This window comes from Clupea harengus, unplaced genomic scaffold (genome assembly GCF_900700415.2).
Source record: "Clupea harengus unplaced genomic scaffold, Ch_v2.0.2, whole genome shotgun sequence".
NCBI classification, from domain to species: domain Eukaryota; kingdom Metazoa; phylum Chordata; class Actinopteri; order Clupeiformes; family Clupeidae; genus Clupea; species Clupea harengus.
In genome coordinates, this window is record NW_024879619.1 from 119549 (window position 1) to 139331 (window position 19783).

General features: G+C 42.9%; 1 protein-coding gene across 1 annotated transcript; it reads right to left on the reverse strand.

Annotated features, from left to right (window-relative positions):
* Positions 1–344: 344 nt before the first annotated feature.
* Positions 345–14844, reverse strand: LOC122129283 (DDB1- and CUL4-associated factor 12-like). Its single transcript, XM_042704296.1, has 9 exons — positions 14403–14844; positions 7898–8194; positions 5351–5620; positions 4736–4796; positions 4092–4285; positions 3905–3970; positions 2163–2325; positions 1094–1281; positions 345–574 (listed from the first exon to the last, which is right to left on the reverse strand). The coding sequence occupies exons 1-9, from the start codon at positions 14460–14462 to the stop codon at positions 416–418; spliced, it is 1458 nt and encodes a 485-aa protein (XP_042560230.1). The 5' UTR covers positions 14463–14844; the 3' UTR covers positions 345–415.
* Positions 14845–19783: the final 4939 nt, after the last annotated feature.

Below are 19783 nucleotides of genomic sequence, written 5' to 3' on the forward strand. Positions count from 1 at the left end.
TTCCTGAGAGGAACCCATTCTGTTCTGAGGAACTCACACAACACACACCATTTCTGACAGCTGTGGAGGGAGAGGAGGAGGGGGCGGATGACTGCGGTAGCCAGAGAGGCGCTCCAGGGTGGAGGAGCGGCGAGCATGATCCTGAGGGCCGATGACGGGGACATGGATGTGTGAACGGCTTGAGACGGTATGAAGAATAAAAAAAAGAAGACGTGTGAGGCAAACGAGGCAGGGACCGTAAGCACCATCTGTGGCTAGGTGTGCGTGTGTTTTTTTTTTGTGCGTGTACAGGGGAGAGTGGGTTAAAGAAATGTGTGTGTGTGTGAGTGAGAGAGAGAGAGAGAGAGAGAGAGAGAGAGAGAAAGAAAGAGAGAGATAGGGACATGTACAGGGACAGAGGGGCAGATGGAGGAAGCTAGCTCCAGAGGCCAGCGTAGTTCCCATGCAGGCCGGAGCAGAGGGGCCCGCCAGCTACAAAGAGCTTGGTGCCGGAGGCGTCGTAGCAGTGCGTGTACACCGCATTAGGGAAGGTGCTGATGTCTGAGAAGTAGCTTCTCCACGTCTCGTCGTGATTCTAAGAGAAGATGGGAAAGAGATGAATGGAGTTGTCAATTCTCAAAATATTCCAAGGACTTACAAAAGAAGTTCTACAAGATCCATGTATTCTAGTCATGATGGGTTGTGTGCAAAAGCTTAGAGAGTAGAGGAGCTTGGATGGTCAGAGCTAAAGTAGTTAGGGGGTTTTATGACATGGCTATATTCCAACTGGTCAGTTAAAGCATTCTGAATAACTGAACTGAAAGCAGAGGTATTATGACAAAATGTGTAATAAGCCTCAGAGCACACAAACATAAGCACATATACGTACATACAAGACATAGCTTAATTATTAAACAACAGGTTACACAATAGGTTACAATGAAAAATAACTATTTTGTTAAAGGAATGTGACTGGTGAAGTGTATCAACTAGCTCAATTTGGTGTTCAAGGCATCATGTGCTTGCATTAATGGGCTTTGGATTGACAGAATGAGATGGTAGGATGAGCTGTACAAAACACAAATGATGGGAAGATGATGGGAGTACCACATACCAGCCAGCCCCTGCCCGTGCTGAGCTTGAGGATGCTCTCTGCAGGCCGTGTGCGGTAGCCGCCCGGGCAGCCCACCGGGCAGCTTGGGTCGTCCAGGAAGCGGTGGGCACGGATATCGTAGAACAGCAGTGATCCCTGGCCCGTGCCCACGGTCACAATGTGTTCATAGAAGCTTACAGAGCGTATGCCTGCCGGACACACAGACAGATTTTCAGATTTTTGCAGGAAATCACAAAGGATCCTGAGCTTTTATACGTTTATGTCTTGTGCTCACCAAAAAGTTTAGTCAGATATTTTACTCCATTTTTTCAGCATTTTAGAACAATTTCATCCTATAGGACACAATAGTTATGTTGTGTCAGGTCTTAACGAACCAATTTTGTTTTACATTTTTGTGTGTGGGTTTTTTTTTATCCTTTAAGCCATCTACAGAGAAAAGCACTATTCTGACAAAAGGCTTTGACCTCTCTCACCTCACTTTTGTTCATTATTCTCATCAGTTTATTTGTCTTGATTGATTTGGGTCTATTGTTATTTGTTGTGACTGCAGGCTGTGTAATGCTTTCATTAGCTAAGCCATGAATTAGGGTATTTTAGTTTAATGATGTTAGCAAAGGGGGCTAATGGTGCCACAGGAAAGGCGTGAAGGGATCAGGCGTGAAGGGATCATGCGCTTGTGTACATCTCCTCCCGATGATCACCATTCACACTCACATCAGGATTAAAAGCAAGCCATGGCAGCTGATGCATGTGCATACTGCTGCCATTCCTTGCATCTTGGCTAAACTATTAATACATCTGTCAATTTAAACCAAAAAAACACATTCCCTTGATGACAAAGTGAGTGTGAAATGAAATCGACTAGCCTTCAGCCTTGACTAGTCAGTCACGGGCCTGAATTAGATTACATTCTTTTCAAGTAAATGTTAAATAGGATTGATTTCTGATGCTTGAATATACCAGCAAAAGGTTACTCTTATTTCAGTGTCAAACTCACACCAGACCTGTCTGGCTCAGCTTCAATAGTGAGGGAAGCAATCACCGACAGAAGTGGCTAATGGAAACTTACCACTGCCACGCTCCCTTGAACTGACGGATTTGATGTTCGTGGGGGACTGGCGTGGGTCTAGGAAGGAGACATGGGCCTGAGAGCCAACTGCATACACCGACCAGTCAACCCCATAGGCCAGACACACATTCTCCTTACAGTGGGTAAGCTTTGTGGAGAGCTCCTGGAAAGGAAATGCATTTTAAAAAGAGCAATACTTGAATAAACTAAACACAATACGATACAATAGCAATTTAATACAAATTAAAAAAAATCTGAAAATACATACAGTGGGGAAAATAAGTATTTGAACCCCTGCCGATTTCGCAAGTTTGGCCACTTGCAAAGAAATGTGTGATCTATAATTGTAATAGTAGGTATATTTTAACAGTGAGAAACAGAATATCAACAAAAAAATCCAGAAAACTGCATTTTATAACATTTATGACTTAATTTGCATTTGATGCAGAAAATAAGTATTTGAACCCCTAGCAAAACATGACTTAGTACTTGGTGGAATAACCCTTGTTGGCAAGCACAGACGTCAGACTTTTCTTGCAGTTGGTCACCAGGTTTACACACATCTCAGGAGGGATTTTGGTCCACTCCTCTTTGCAGATCCTCTCCAAATCCTTAAGGTTGCGTTTTCAATGGGAGGGAATGAGGGAATGAGGTTCAAGCCCAATATTCCACATTACATGGCCCCATCCAAAGTCCCCTCGATGCAGTGGAGTCGTCCTGTACCCTTGGCAGAGAAACAGCCCCAAAGCATAATGTTTCCACCTCCATGCTTGACGGTGGGGATGGTGTCATATTCAGCATTCATCCCCCTCCAAACGCGGCAAGTCGAGTTGATGCCAAAGAGCTTGATTTTGGTCTCATCCGACCACATCCTGTCTCCCAATCCTCCTTAGAATCATTCAAGTGTTCATTGACAAACTTCAGACGGCCCTGTACATGTGCTTCCTTGAGCAGGGGGACCTTGCAAGTTCTGCAGTACTTCAAACCATTACGGCGCAGTGTGTTGCCAATGGTTTTCTTGGTGACTGTGGTCCCAGCTGCCTTGAGATCATTCACAAGCTCCCCCTGTGTAGTTCCGGGGTTATTCTGCACCTTTCGGATGATCACCGATACCGCACGAGGGGATATCTTGCATGGAGCCCCAGACCTAGAGCGATGGACAGTTGTTTGGTGTTGCTTCCATTTACGAATAATCGCACCAATAGTTGTCTGCTTCTCACCAAGCTGCTTGCTGATGGTTTTGTAACCCATTCCAGCCTTGTGCAGGTCTACAATCTTATCTCTGACTTCCTTGGTCAACTCTTTGGTCTTGCCCATGGTGGTGAGGTTGAAGGTGTGAAGTATGATTCTTTGGACAGGCTTCTTTTATACATGTCACCAGTTGAGATCAGGTGTACCTTGTTAGGCCTAATGAGGACTCATCTGTGTGCTTCTTGGGCACATAACTGGTCATTGGGAGCCAGAATTCTTGCTGTTTGCTTGGGGGTTCAAATACTTATTTTCTGCATCAAATACAAATAAAGTCATAAATGTTATAAAATGCAGTTTTCTGGATTTGTTTGTTGATATTCTATTTCTCACTGTTAAAATACACCTACCATTACAATTATAGATCACACATTTCTTTGCAAGTGGCCAAACTTGCGAAATCGGCAGGGGTTCAAATACTTATTTTCCCCACTGTACAAAGCAATACACGCCCCTATCAACACACAACGCTGAAATTAAAATCAGCCACAAACCTTGCACAGGTTGTCTTGTGCCTTCCAAAGGTGGAAGTATCCATCTAACGAGACAGCACCAAGTTCCTAAGGAGACAGGTTAAGGGAAGGTAAGGGAATAACTTTAAACATTTATATTTATATTTACGTCAGTCATTAGGTGGAGGGGGCTTAGCAGGGTATTAGCCATTAGTGGGGGGGCACTGACCTTGTGGCTGTTGTTGAAGGCCAGTGCGCGCACTTTGCAGTTGTAGGGGTTGGTGTACTCCTTGGGGATGTCCTTGAGGGCACGGTGGGAGATGTGCGTGTAGCCGGGCACGCCCTCCTCGTCTTCACGCCGCTCTGCCTGGCTCAGCACGTCGTCAGACACCTCCCACAAGCCCATAGACCCGTCCCGCGAGCCTTAAGGAAGACACAGGTAGCCACAGGTAGACATTAAAACGCATGCTCAGATTTACATGCTAAGACACACACACACGCAGACAGGAATACATCAGGAAAACCATGCATTTATTAATCATTCATGGCTAGGGAATAACAAAACAGTTACGGTGTAAGAGGAATTGGTCTACAACCTTTGCTTGAGCAAGGCAGGATTCACATTGCAAATATCAAGTACGGACAGAGGTTTTCTAGAAGCATCCATTACCAAGCATCAGTCCACAGTTCACTGATTCACCAGTGTACAGAGTATCGTATTCATATTACCATTGAATTTCGAAAGACTTTCATACTCGATGTGCTCAGATAGCGCTTCATGGAAATACCCACTAATATCATTCCCAGAAACTGTCAGCTCGTCACTTCAAATGTCTATAAGGCAAAGACGCTGCAAAGCTGAAAACTGCTTACCAGATACAGCCATGCTGTCACTGATCCAGGCAATGGAAAATATCCAGTCATTATGGCCATCCTGAGAGAGTGAGTGAGAGAGTGAGAGAGAGAGAACCATGAATAGACATGCATAATGGACATTCCGGTCATCACACTCATAGACAAAACCATGAGGGTGACACTGTCCTAAAGCACAGCGACTTCATTCACGCAACTGTCACCCTCACATCATGAATCAGTGGCCATTACGAGAGGAAAGATTGGGAAAGAGAGAGGGAGGGAGAAAGAGCTATTTAAAGTGGATGTCTGGCATCCATACACAAAAGAGGGATACATTATGGTAAAAGACTAGACAAGGCCGATGAAAGTAAGGAATTGACAGAAACTTAGGAAAAAGACAACAGAATGAAGGGGGGAAAAAAGAAAACAGTTCTAATGGCATGACTATACGGAAAGATAAAAAGAAACATTCAGTCGTGGAGATAATCATCATCATCATTCATTCTCTTTCTACTACATTAGATAAATGAGGGCTGGAATAAAAATGCAAAAGCATGATGGATGGATAGACAGACAGACAGAGGGGGGGAAGGGGGAGAGAGAGAGAGAGTGTTTGAATGTATGTATACTCACGTCTCCAACACAGACAGGGTCTAGTGTGGGCAGCCTGTAGATGGCCAGACTGTTGGGGTTGTCGCCGCCAGTGGCCAGCAGCGTGCCCGAGGGGTTCAGCTCAATGGCATGGATGCCGCAGCCCTGCTGGTTGTCCAACGGGGAGCCTGAGCCGGGCAAGAAGGAGCCAGGCAGGCCCCTCACCCCCAAGGACCCTGGCGCACGCCTCTCCCGGTCCCGCAGCATGGGGATGCGCGTGATCTGTCCTGTCAGCACATCCACCACAAACAACTGGGAGACAAAGATGGGGGGGGGGGGGGCACAGAGAGTGTGAGAGAAGGACAGAAGGTAACATCACAACCAGTTTATTCTACTACACTCTGATACCCTATATCTGTAATGTTTGTGTGGCTCAACCGGTAGAGCAAGGTGCTAAAAACATCAAGATCATGGGTTTGGTTCTCTGGGAGCACAAAATGATAAATGTCTTAAGAGTATTTTAAACCAGTTAATTGATGTGTCCCTGAGGGCTACTCGAGAAAGAGTGGTTAACACAGCCTGGCAGAAACCCTAAACTTGGAAGTTCACGGTCACGACTTACTCCGAGTTATCAGTTCCAGAACATCGTTTTTTTTTTATTTGATTAATAAACTCTGTGACTCTGGGAACAACTTACTGATTTTTTTTTTTTAAACCTGGGTAATGTTACCATTTTGCCTATGATTACAACACAAGTTAAGCTCCTCAGCCAGTGCCAATGTATTGTTATCCCTTTATGATTCCATTTATCCAATGGCTAATATCCTTCTTCCATAACGTAATTAAACAATTTGCATTTGATTTTTTTTTAGCATGATACAAGCGTGTAGACATTTAGCCAAAATGGACCTACGATACTATGATGAAGTTAAATGGAACACTTGTTATAGTAAGTTAGCCTATTATGTCACTTGAGAGGGCGGCAAATGCCAAGCTCACTGAAAACAACAGAAGGGCAGTCTCTCTTTCTGTCCAGACCAAAAAGAAGAAAGAAGGGCACTCTACCAAAAATATTAATATCTGGCAGTTATTTTGAGTTAAGGGTCTATGCCATCCTGACATACGGATTCCTAACTTACCTAAGGGCGGTTGTGTAATAGCTAAATTAATATCCTGAGATAAGATAGGTTATTAGTTAGTAAAGATATTTCTGTAATACCAAAAATCCTAAATGTCACCCTAAACTGATATGAAGCCCCTGTTGAAGAGCTGGCCCTTAGCCTCAATAATGGGCACCCAATTATAGACAAGATTCATGGGGAGGATGTCATCAAAGCCATCAACTTCCCAGGACCACAGTGACTACATAAATTGTGGGATAATAATACCTTGTCTTGTATTCTCATGACCTTATTACACATTTTACATGTTTTATTACTATTATTAAATCACCATTTTAGTATACAGCATGGAATCTTATTTGACTGTACTAGCGGTCTGCTCTCTTTGTCAAGTATATCCTGGCACCACTTATCTTTGTCTAAACTGACTGATCACTTTAAAAGTTCAAGATGTGACCCCCATACAGTTTTAAAGTTGCAGTAAGTAGCTCATGAAAATAACGTCGTCATGTTTGCTAAAACTGTAACTATGCCCTGGCAGTAGTACATGACAGATAATCTGTGAAAAAAATCAGATAAAAAGAAAAATTCATGTAAAAAATGTAAAAAAAAAAAGTCCTCCACTGCAACCAAATCAAAACAACCAGTCAGAGCTAGGAGTGTCTGACGGTGTGCCAATCAGACACTGTGGGCAGAGCCAGGAGTGTCTGACGGTGTGCCAATCAGACACTGTGGGCAGAGCGAGGAGTGTCTGACAGTGTGCCAATCACTGCCCGTGCACACACTGTGGGCAGCACCCCTCAGCACAAGTGACTAAACCTGACTTTCCGGAATGCCTCTGTGGTGTATTCACCACATTGCATTTGTGTTGCTAGCCGTGTTACTTGTTAAAAACGATCACACACACCCACTCTTAAAGAGAATATATAGTCCAGATGAAGTGTTGCCTGAAAAAAAATTACGTAAAAGCAACTAAATCTGTGTCTGCTAGGGTGTCGGTGAGCTTGTTGTGCATCAAAAGTTTTGAAAGAGCGCAAACGTGAAAGTTTGTGTCACTAATCTGATAGGACGGGAAGCGATTTGATGGAAGTTTTGCCTTTGCCACCTGGCTAATTAATGTTTTTTGTCTCCTAGGTATATAGAAGTGCGTTGACTTAATGAGTAGTCAGGGAGATATATTTTCAATGTTACTGATCGGTTTAGAAACTTTAAAGAGGAAAATGAGCCATCCAGGACGGTTCTGTCGAGCTTCCATGACCAATACGACTTAAACTTAAACGATTTAGATAATAGGTAGCCAAGTAACCGAGTTGCCAGTTTGTCAACAACTACAGACTATAAAAGACCACAGGTGTCGCCCCCTTCATTTTTGTTGAGTGTCGCCTGGACTTTAAATTGGCATTTACTGTCTGTTAACCATGCCCCACCCTTCACCCACCCACATCTCGTCTTACACACAACCACTTACCGTATTGCACTTGGTCCCACACACGACCTGCCGGTGGTTGAGCCACTGTGAGGCGAAAACCTTGTTGAGGCGGCCGAGGGAAAACTCGCGCTCGCTCAGGATGGCGGGCAACCGGGCTGCAGCAAAGCTACGCAAGTTGCGCTGGAGGTGCCACTCATGCTGCTGCTGTGGCCGGAACTCGCGCCCACGTAAGGCCCATACCACTGAGCGGCGGCAGCGCCACCACTGCTGCGCGTGGCGCGAGCATGCCGACAACCGCGCCCGCTTCTGCCCTGCACCAGCACTGCCCCAGCCCACCTGGAAGAGAGACGAAGAGAAAGAGGAAAGAAGGTAGGTTAGGTAGGTGGTAACAAACAGTTGAACAGTTGAACTTATGAAACCGTGCTCGTCAATACCACTTCTGTCTTGCCAACCAAATAAAATGGGGGGACAGGGCATACGTTGTCAACAATGTCAGCAAAGGCAGAAGAAAACCTAGCCAGCCCAGCCATATATGACTTGTGATGTTGTTGATGTCATATTTTTAATTTTAATTTGCTACAATTTCAGGTACAGGGCACCTACACATATGCGTTGCGTTAACACTTAACTGAGGGTGTGTCCAACATTTGAGAGCGTGTTGATGAAGCCTTTGCTAATGCAGACGTTAAAGTGAGATTGTCAACAACCAATCAGACCACTATGAACACTGAATTGCATACCTCTGTTGAACTTTGCTAGCAAGGCGTCTTCTTTGTGGGGACTGAGCTTGTAAGATGCTGATGTTAGATAGTTGGCTGGCAGACACCATACAAATCACCTCAGACGTATTTTTTTGGTTACAACAACTTGTTTATCAGATTGTACAGTGTTGTACATTTCTCAGTAACTTTTTAAACACCGAAAAAGCCAAACCTATCACATTTATAAAGAAACATGGGTGTCTACGGAGTTTGGTCCACCATCTTTGCTTATTTTCTCCAGTTGCTTGAGGGAGCTATCTGCAATATTTGCATATACGATTTGACCGGATGACGTCTGCGCTGGAATACATAACGTGATTTGATTGGCTGGCGCCTGCGCTGCTGCTGAACGTCACAGAGGCAATGATATGATGATCCCATCACATATCTGGGTAACAATACGATTCTTTACATTTTATGAAACATTAAGTAATGCAATTCGATTCTACAATACATTGCGATGTATTTCTCCCAGGTGCCTTATAAGGAAAATAACACACAACTCAATTCATCTCACTTGAATGTTGAATTTACTGCTGTGAACAAAATTACCACATATTTCAACTCTGCTGCTTTCAAACACATTGTGTGTGCCGTGCGGACTACTATACTTTTTGTGAATAGTACAAAATACCAACTCAGTCCTTCATTGAACACACACACTCACAACAAATGTGAGTGTGGAGGATAACTTGAACACCTACTTAACAGGCAGAACATTACAGTAATTTCTGTGAATAGAATAAAAAAAACTAGAAAATAGAATTAAATGCATTGAGAGTTTTGAACACATTTGTTGAAGACTACGTTGTATGTGGAATACAAGTATTCCAACTCAACCCTTCAATAAACACGTACACATCAGTTGTGGCCCAATCTTGCTATTTGCTAGCTATGGTCTAAATACCAATTCACTTCCCACTAGCTTGGGGAATTTAAGTGTACAGCTATAACAAATACAGAGTGGTTATCTGTTCCCGACCATGTCCCTGATCTATTTACACTATGAAAAGGGGTCAGCCAGAGATCCTGTCGTCAGCTTGGCTTTGTGTCCGCAGACCTCCACCCTGACATGGTGAAGTACAGTGACCAGCGACCTTCAGCCAACCAGCATACTCTGATGAGGGGGTGGGAGGAGTTCCGGCAGTGAGACACGTCTGAGTCATTAGACAGCCTTCCAGCAACGATAACAGACAGCTCGTTCTTGCCATATTGATGGGGAGTGAAACCCCCAACAATCCTCACTGCGTTTGACATAGGCATTATGCCAGTCTTTCTAGGGCACTGCATAGGGAGAAATGGATACTAACGAGAAAGTAAAATCATTGCAAATTAGTGCTCGATACTCCACAGCAGACTGTATTTTTAAAACCATGTCTAGCAACCTGGTTTAACTCACAACCAACCTGAAGTTACACAAAAAGGAGGCAGACAAGGGTGTTGAGTGACAGCATCGATAGCTGGATCAGTCATGGTTGAAGCACTGTGACAGATGACAATGGCAGCCATTTTGCTCATGTCATGCCGATACACCTTGAGCACTCTCTGAGACAGAGCATCTTGTGTGTGTAAGAACACAAACACACCGATAAACACTTGCACGACACACACACACACTACAGAGCCTAGTCTGTGAGGTTCATCCCATGGGCCGATAGACAGTGCTTACTGACCCATATCCACCTTGCCATGTAGGTCAGGGTAGGATCTTAGAGTGTGTGTGTGTGTGTGTGTGTGTGTGTGTGTGTGTGTGTGTGTGTGTGTGTGTGTGTGCGTGCGTGCGTGAGTATGCACACATTTGTGCACGCGCACAAGCATGCTTACTATGACTTCAGACAGGGCTTAAGATACAATGGCATCAGCCAGACATAGTACACACACAGCTCGTTTATAACAAATTGAAAGGTATATCAAAATGGCTATAAATGTAGGCTATTTGACTACAATTATATAAATGCTATAAACTTAGACCTTCCCCCAGATCTACAACCCAGAATTCTCAATATTTTCTTGTGAATACAATCCAGATCTGACACCATAAGTCTGTAAGAATCTGCTAACACAAATGATTAATATAGACGAGCATTGCTGTATGGTGTTTTGTAAATACAGCAATGTGTGGTATGCTAACTAATATTAACTAACAAGAACCTAGGCCTAGTTAAATAGAGCTTACAGATGTCCTTTATGTCCTAAATATCAAGTTGGTTGCAACTGATAAATGAAATACTAATTACATGCTTATAGATGGATGAAGATGAGTCAATTGTCCTTTTCCTCCATGACTGAAAAATAGAGTCAAATTCTCAGATACTCCAAGCATGTATTTCCATTTCACTGTACAATGTAAGCACACCAGAAAACAGCACATTGATATGGCTAAAACCATAAACTGGGATTGACATTATGCAACCCCCTGTCAATTATACTCAAATTTCTAACTAGTTATATTGAAGTTACAATCTTAACATAGCCTAACAAACAATGCTGCTGACAATCACCGAGTGCAATCTGTTGAGAACAAACAAGAAACTCTCTTCTGAGAATGCTCTCCGATAGGGGCACAGTTTGACTTCAGCATTTGGGTGCCACGTTCCCTTTCAAGTGGCAGTCAGGCGGTACTTGTGTCATATTTTTCTCTCGCCAACCAAGCCCTAAACTGTGTGACATCTGTCAGCTTTATAAAGTGGTAGAAATATTTGGGCTTTACATGCCCAGTGCGGGGGTCTGCCCAGAACCTGATTAGCTGCCCACAGCTCTGAGGGAAGCTGAAGCAGGGGAGAGACTGACTGTGAGGTCACGGTCACATGACAAATTTAAAAGCATGCATCTGCTTTCCACCATCATTCTAGTGCACAGGACGGGACAGATGTCAGTGCAGAGTCAGACCAGTCAATCTACAAAAAGTATAACAGACGTTTCTGATGTGTTGTGTTTTTTAGTAAAAATTTTTTTTTTTTATCCAATCAGAAAACATATTGTTCAGGCCGGAAATTGAATCCTCATTTAAACAGACCTATAATGTCCAAACCATGACAAACAGAGCATCCAGAACCAAAAAAAAGGTTCTATGACACCAGTGGTTTGTCGGCTATCCAGACAGACAGTTCCTTTTGAGAACAGGTAACAAGTACAGCTACAAGCATGCGAAAAAACGTCCTTCTATAATGAGCGTGCTGTTTGACTGTAGCAACTATGTGTCCATTTCGGCCAAAGCAGAAAGACTGGTGCAGAAGCACGTCTCAAGACTGCTTTCAGAGAATCACTGCACAGCATGTTTGAGGTTTCTGTCTGCTCAATTGTCACACAATTGAACTCAGTCATGAGATAAGAATGAAGCCCCTGATTAGCTAAATCAGCCATGATCCACAGGAGAGAACAAGGCCTGAAATAAACTGCAGCTTAGGTCCTCAGGTGCAGGATAAAAAAGATGCTACACAGTGATGTCATCCTTTGAGCTAATCTTGGTTTAAAACAGTCAGTAGGTGACCTCATACTTTGTCAGCAGAATGTAAAAGTGGAACAGCTGTGTGAACCCCATCCTAAAAATGCATTCCATAAAGACAAATGACCAAATTGCTCAAGGACATATCTTGCAGGTGCAACACTCCCCCAGCCCCGCCTTCAAAAAAAATCTGCCCCTGCAACCAACCTCTATTTCGTGCCTTTTGTAAAAAAAAAAAGTCGTTCCTGGCTATGGTTAATGGTACTACCTGGCAAGTGTAAAGCAAAGTTGTATGAAAAATGATTGTCTTCTAGATGGAAATTTAAAAACAGATTTGTTCTGAGAAATGTGCTGCACAATTATGAACCAGCACTAACAAAACATTCTACATGTAGACTAACCTCACTGCATCTTAAAATGACTCATCATGAAATTTAAGTGTTATTTATAATCAGACGTCTTCAAAGTCAGTGCATGAAAGGCACTGATTTAAAGAAGATTTAATAAACTTGATTAACCTGCATTTATTTTGGCGGCTAAAATGCAGTTTTGAATTGTCTGGCTAAGTAAACTGTGTTATTAGCCTTAAGCCTTAAGAAATTTCCTTTCAGGTGTGTCAGCATTGTGAGAATCAAAACATGAAGAGGTGCTACTCAAGGGTCAGGATAGGGAAAAAATTTGCTGCCATCGCCTGCTAGGGCAAAACACCATTTGTAAAGTTAAATGCTCTATCAAAGGGCAATGCCTATTCCTTGCATCTGACCCTACAGATGGCTTTAGAATAAAAAACAATAATGTGCTTCATTTGGGGCCTATTTACTCTTTTGGTAAAGGTTATTATTAAACAGAGGACACAGCCAAAGACTGTTTCACAGAACATTTTAATTGACTTTGGCCTGTCCCTTAGCACACACCAAACTGATAGGTAAATCGCCACGTTAGGTTATAACTGTCAGAGAAGGCGTAGAGACTAAATGGTAGATGTGGTGTCCTAGTGCCAACAAACATATATTTACCTTGAATAATTTTTTATTTTTTTTAATCGATATGACCAACTGCACCTAGAATTGTACGCATTATTGATAGCCAGCCTAGACAACCCACTATTATCTATGATTGATTATTGGCCAAGCAGGCAGCTACATAAGGACACATTATCATCTCTACAAGGGAAACCACATCTGTAACATTGTAATCTATGCATGCATGCATGCATGCATGTATGTAATCTATGCATGCATGCATGCATGTATGTAATCTATGCATGCATGCATGTATGCAATCTACAATGTGGCTGACAATACAGTTAACACCCATCCATGAAAACTAACCCTAAAGATGTCGAAGTTGAAATGACACACAGGAGCACTAGCAAATTAGCTTACTGCCCAGCAAGCTCAGTCGGTCACAAGTTCATCCACTTAACTGTAAAGGTAAAGGTCCAGTATTTAACATAGATTGAATTAATGAATTGTCAAACAAGGTGGCTGACATTACAGTTAAGATATTGTTAGATACCAGCAATAATTTATCATCACGTATTTTGGCTCTGAACACTTTGTCAAAATTAAATAGATACACAACGATATAGTGGCTAGTCTGACAAGTAAAGTTACTCTTACCTAATTTAGATAACTGCCATAAGCAACAGCAAAGTATAACCAAAGTCCTTACAGGACTTATAGCGTCTCCGGTATAACGTTAGCTGGCATTAGCTCATCTCTGTAATGCTAGCGTTGTAAGATAACGTCAGCTAGCCAGGTTAGCTATCAACGCTACATATAGACAGCGTCAACGCCTCTTACAGCTGGATACCTTATAACGTTAGCAGAGGTTCTCTGGTGTTGTTAGTTATTTACCGGGAAATGACTAATCGTTCGCCTGAAACCCATTAGATACCTAGTATTAACTAAAGTTAGCTGTCTTTGCCAAGCTAGGCGTAACATTTTGCGTGATGTTGTCTAACTAGCTAGAATAGCTAGCGAGAGCTAGCTTGCTGTGGTCATCAAGGCTAATGCTTGCTAGCGAAGAAGAAAGTTGTTCTCGATTGGATAACTAGCTAATGGTAGAATAACGTTATTAATATATCATAAACCTACTTCTGTCTTCTTGTATATAGGCAAACACTTGCTTACCTAAGTTATCTGTTGGAATAACTTGTGTTTGCAAAGTGTTAAAGTTAATGGCTGGTCAGCTAACGTTAGCTGTGTCACCAGCCAGCTATAGGTGGCCATGATAGCTAACGTAATGTTAGCTACTGCTGATGTGGGCTAAGGTTGGCTAGGTAACGTTAAAAGTTAGCCTGTACGCGAGCTAAAACAAACCGGTTTCCGCCTACCTGTTGTTGTTCCTTGGGATCTCCTGCCTTCCTTTTCCTGCTAACTGTTTTTCTCGCCATAATCCGACACACACAGGTCCCTCACCCACATGGAGGGCAAAAGTGACGCTGTATACTGTATCATATAATGGCGATTTGCTATTTGGCTGTCTGGTTTAGAGGAAGCGCCAGGTGACCGAAACGGATGATCATAAGGTTGTGTACACTGCCTTCTATGTCCGGAACCGTGCACAAAGCTGGCTAGCTAATGCATTTGATATATTTAGCTTCAGTGGTGAAGCTGTTGTGAGAGGTGTCCCCCCTCCCAGACACAGACGCTCTTTCTCGGCTTCCTCTGTAGCTGGCTATCTTTTCTTTCTTCACAACCCGCGTCACCAACGGCAACAACGGAGAGGCCTCGCGCAGCCGCACTGAAGTTAAAAATCAACAAAAACAAGGTCGAAATGTGCATGGTTACGCACATGCGTGCGCGTTCCCTATTATGAGAGCTCACTGACTGACGTCATATGCATCAGTTTGGTTTAAAAAAACACATACAAATGTGTCTATTGGCTAATGTGTCAACAATGTGTACTGCATCCACTTTGTTGTAGCATCTGACAACTGATTGTTGTTTGATATGGGTGTAGGCTCATATGTTATGTTCATCCATGACAATTGAGTCAGAGTGTATTAGGGCACAACTGCAGATGCTGAAAGCAGGGCAAAGCAGATAACAGTCTGACATTCTGTCTGAACTCATAAACGTCAATCGGGCATTTCTTCTGAGAAGAGCAAAGAACAAAGTCTAAAACCCTCCGCAGTGGTTCTAATTATGTCAAGGCTACTTTAAGCAAGAATTACTATCGATAGGTCTTCTTGTTTAAAAATAGGTCAGCTTTAGACCAAGGTCTGTGGATGCGGAACTAACTTATACACCACTGACATAACCTCAAGTCCTATTGTTTCATCAAAACTCCATTCTAACTGTGAGATATTATTTGAAAGTGATACAGAAAATATGGACAATATTCAAAAATGTGTAAGTGGGCAGCACAACAAAATTCATCCGATTGAGACTGTTTAACAAACCATGTCATCCATGGATAAGAGCTGGGTGTGATGGTCAGGAACAGTCAGCATTTTCTTTACCCTGACCCTACTCTTTAAGTTGCTAAACAGTAAATGAGTATTTTCCTCTAAAATCTTTTGCCACCAGGGCAAAACCCTTTTTCTTTTTTGCTGAGCTGTTCTCACTCTGCTCGAAGGTTCACTAGCTGATGGAACAAAGCTGCTTTTGTTTCCACCTTCTCTCTCCTCTCTTCCTGCTATTATATGGTGGTCTGACATCCGACCCATCTCTGGTATTTGATTTTTTGACAATGATTCCCTTTTTCATACAACAAACACAGATGTTTTTTGTTGCTACTTGAATAATAATAATAATACATCAAATTTATTAAAGCGATTTTTCAGTTCTCAAAGACGCTTGCAATGCAATGTTATATTAATGTTGTACTGCAGTACACATGCAATTAGTATGTGATCATGACAATAACAACATGACACACCATGTGAAAAGTAATATAGCTTTAATCAGGGTGAATTTGTCCAATGAACTGAACTGAACATTTGAATCACATTTCAGGACTCCACCCACCCACCCCAAACCCACCCAATCATTATTAAGACAAATCTGATACAACACACCCACTCATTCCAGTGACCAATAACCATACACTGCTGTGTTAAACACACACACACACACACACACTCACTCACTAGTGTACATATGACACAAGAGTCCTTGCTGAAGATATTGAGTAGGTTATACATATCAAAAGAGGCCAGCATTGCTCTCCCACAAAGCCTTGCAACCCCACCAGAGAAGCTGTGATGTCTACGGTTAGTTTCCCCAGTAGCTTCTGCTAAGGACAGTAACACCGTCATTAGATGAGTAAGCACCCTGTTCACCATGTCCCCCCCTGCCTCAAGTCAGCATTTTATTACAAAAAAAGACCAGGGTACAGCGGTTTAAAAAAAAAAGACAGAAAAAAAACACTTAAATAGTCCAAAGTACTGATCTGCTGGAGGGATTCAATTTGTTACACCAGTCCAGAGGCATTATGGGAGATGGGAATTGTGTGCCAGGGACCGCAGGGAACAGAAAATGCAGAGTTGTGGAAAATGGCAAGACATCAAACACACAAAAAACAGGTGAGCTAATACATCTCGATTAGCAATATATTACTATCTTTTTAAAACGGACAAATTTGCACTGCTGAGAAGTCGTCTTTGTTCTTTTCTGGGGTTGAGAGAGGAAATGGTGATTCAGGGTACTGAATAATAATCCACCATGAAAGCTGTCAAAGCTTGTGTGCATATAACAACAGAGCTCAAAGATCACATCACACTATGGCACTTTCTGTCTCATTCTGTCACCTCTACACTGCAGAACTTCAACTTCCAGTCCACTCCGCCAAAGGAGTTTTAGAGTGTCAGGTCCTTTCTGTCTGCTACTCAACTGTAAAGCACACAAGAGATGTCCAAAGTTGTATGGCTATTTATTATTTTATGGAAGGAAAATGAAAAGGCATGGACCTATTAGAAAGGAATGAAACATTAAAGGTATTTGATTTTTACCAATGCTATGATCATTTGTAACTGCTATACACAGCCAAATGTACACATTCTAGAAATATTAAAGATCTGGTTTGGTCCAATTTCTATGTATTCAATGGAAAAGGGAATTACTTTCAGCTTTTTTTTGCAAACACACCCCTGTTTGTCTAGCTGTGCAGTCTCTTAAACAGCATCAAAAAGAAGAAAATACTTAGTTGACAGGGGCAAACAAACCAGTTTATATCTTATTTAGGTAATTCTGCTGTTTCGGTACATTATTCTTTTTAGTGCGTATGTAAAACAGAGATCAAACATAAACCCATGTTTTCAGTACATACTGTGGGTCAAAGAGAGTCGTGAACAGAGCTGGGTGGCTGTCTAATCTGCTGCGCCATCTATGTGTGGAGCAGGACTGAGTGTGCACCCTATCAGCATCTGAAGTTTAAGGCTGGGTAACATCTGTAGCCAATCACAAGCTAGGGCCGTGTGTGTGGTGGAGAGCAGTCTGGTATGTCATTGAGGTGGAGCAAGGAAGACAGGTGTGGTTTTTTCAGGTGTGGTACTTCATTCCAAATGGCGGTTAAATTAAATGCACTTCGACATCTCAAGCAATTTTTCTCAAACCAGGGGATGTGTTTAGGAGGTGGTTGGGTCACGGAGAACAGAACAAAAAGCATCTGTGATTGGGTCTATCAAGTTTCCTAAACACCATGACAACCACAGATTAATGGTAAAAGTACAGAAGCAAATGACAGCATTAGATCACACCCTCCAGTACTGTTGGGCTTTCCCATCAGGAAGTTCGTAACTCTGAACTTCACACTGCAAATTCAACTGATTTTAGATTTTGGCAGTTATTCTGCTTCACTGACAATCACCATTGTAAGATACTGGCCAGAGGACCAATGAGAATGCTTTAGAACCAATGAGATAATATTGATAAAATAAAACCAAAAAAATCCATTCCCCATCACTTCTTTCTGATCATGCCTTATTCTTTATTAAAGTGTCAGTGTATTTCTTTTTTACATACTTTTAAATAGACACGTATTCCTTTAGTGACTCAATGTGTGTGTTTATTTGTCTGTGCTGAATTGACAAAGGGCATCTAAATGACTGGGTGTGCCGAAACTGGTTCAGGTCCTGTTCTAGGGAACTTCCGCCAAACCCGCAGTTCCTCTGGTTCTGCAATTGAATCCAGTGCAAAAGCCAACATAGGGCACTGGTAGAACGGTATATTTACCGTCTCACATCAGTCTTGTGTCTTCCTACGAACAAAGGGCAATGAAGATGAATCCTCCAAAGAACCGCTAAAATAAGTTATTTTCTGTTTTGTGAAAAAACATGAACAAGTGAAAACAAAGCAACAACCAAAGAAAAAAAAAAAGAAAAAAACTAAACTTGGAGCTCTGAAAGATGAACCGGCCGCCAGTTGCAGAAAACAGAAAGGACACTTTTTTTTAAGTTCTTTGTGTTCTCACAAGAGTGTGTAAATAGGTATGTGTGTTTGAGTGAGTGTGTGTGTGTGTTCCAGTCTGGGTAGCAGAATGCCGTCAAACCAGCAGCAGCAGCAGTAGCAGAGGATGGCAGCATTGTTAGCTGAGAGGATCCACAATAGAGTCTCTATCTCCAGCGAAGGCGCTCTCCCCCCCCTCCCCCCTCCTTCTAAATACTACAACAGCGCCACATAGTGTCTAGAGGCACCTGCCTTTCCCACTGGATCGCGACAGACAGACAAGAGACAGACGAGTCAGATGCTCTCCCTCCCTCCCTCCCTCCTGCCTTTCCACTCCACAGAGATCCGGCAGGCGAGCAAGAGGTCCAAAGACAGGGTCACCCTCACAGCCGCGCTCCATGTAGTTTCAGCGCCAGGGAGGGTCACGGGGTAATTTGTTTGGACACATTTTTGTCTCTTCTCCAACAACACAACTAAATATTAAAAGGCTCAACCCACTAGCCTGGTCACCCTGCCACCCCTTTCTTTCTCCCTCTCCCTCTCCCTCTCCCTCTCCCTCTCCCTCTCCCTCTCCCTCTCTCTCTCTCTCTCTCTCTCTCTCTCTCTCTCTCTCTCTCTCTCTCTCTCTCTCTCTCTCTCTCTCTCTCCCTCTCCCTCTCCCTCTCCCTCTCCCTCTCCCTCTCTCTCTCTCTCTCTCTCGGTGGCAGCCTTGGAACATGGCGAAACTGGGCATGCTGGGAAAAGGGTGGGGTGGGGCTCAGCTGGCTGTAGCAGCACGGGCCATCAGATCCTCCAGGGCTTTGTCCTGGTCATTGTTGTGCACCAGCAGCACCTCCTTAATGGCGTCCCGCTCAAAGCCCATCTCCCCGAACCGAGACATGAGCTGGAGAAACTCCAGCGCCTGGGCAGCGAGAAGAAAAGGGGATGAATAGAGAGAGGGAAAGAGTAGAAAGACAAGAGGAAGACAGAGCAATAAACAGATACAAGAAAAAAAGGAGGTGAAGTATAGAAAAGAAAGTGAAGGGAGAGCAAAAAGAAAATGGTTAGACCAAATTTCCACACAAACTGCCCTGTATGCTCGTATTAAACAGCAGAGTGTTTTCAGTCGTAGTATGGGGGTAGCAGAATTATTTGCAAATGTGCGTGGAGAGTTGTGTAACTGTATCCCAATCCTTGTGTGCGTAACCAGATTTGTAAATGTGTGAAAGAATCTCTAAATGTGTAATGGGATTTGCAAATGTATTGAGATTTGTACATGTGTAGACAAATCTGTCCTACTGGGGGCTCCTTCAAATCTGCTGTAATAAGGACCGTTAAACAGGAA

Excerpts from the sequence above, each read along its gene's own strand:
- LOC122129283 (XM_042704296.1), bottom strand. The coding sequence starts at position 14,462 with ATGGCGAGAAAAACAGTTAGCAGGAAAAGGAAGGCAGGAGATCCCAAG. Across the intron at positions 8,195-14,402 it reads ATCCCAAGGAACAACAACAG|GTGGGCTGGGGCAGTGCTGG; the intron begins GTAGGCGGAAAC and ends TCTCTCTTCCAG. Across the intron at positions 575-1,093 it reads GCACGGGCAGGGGCTGGCTG|AATCACGACGAGACGTGGAG; the intron begins GTATGTGGTACT and ends ATCTTCTCTTAG.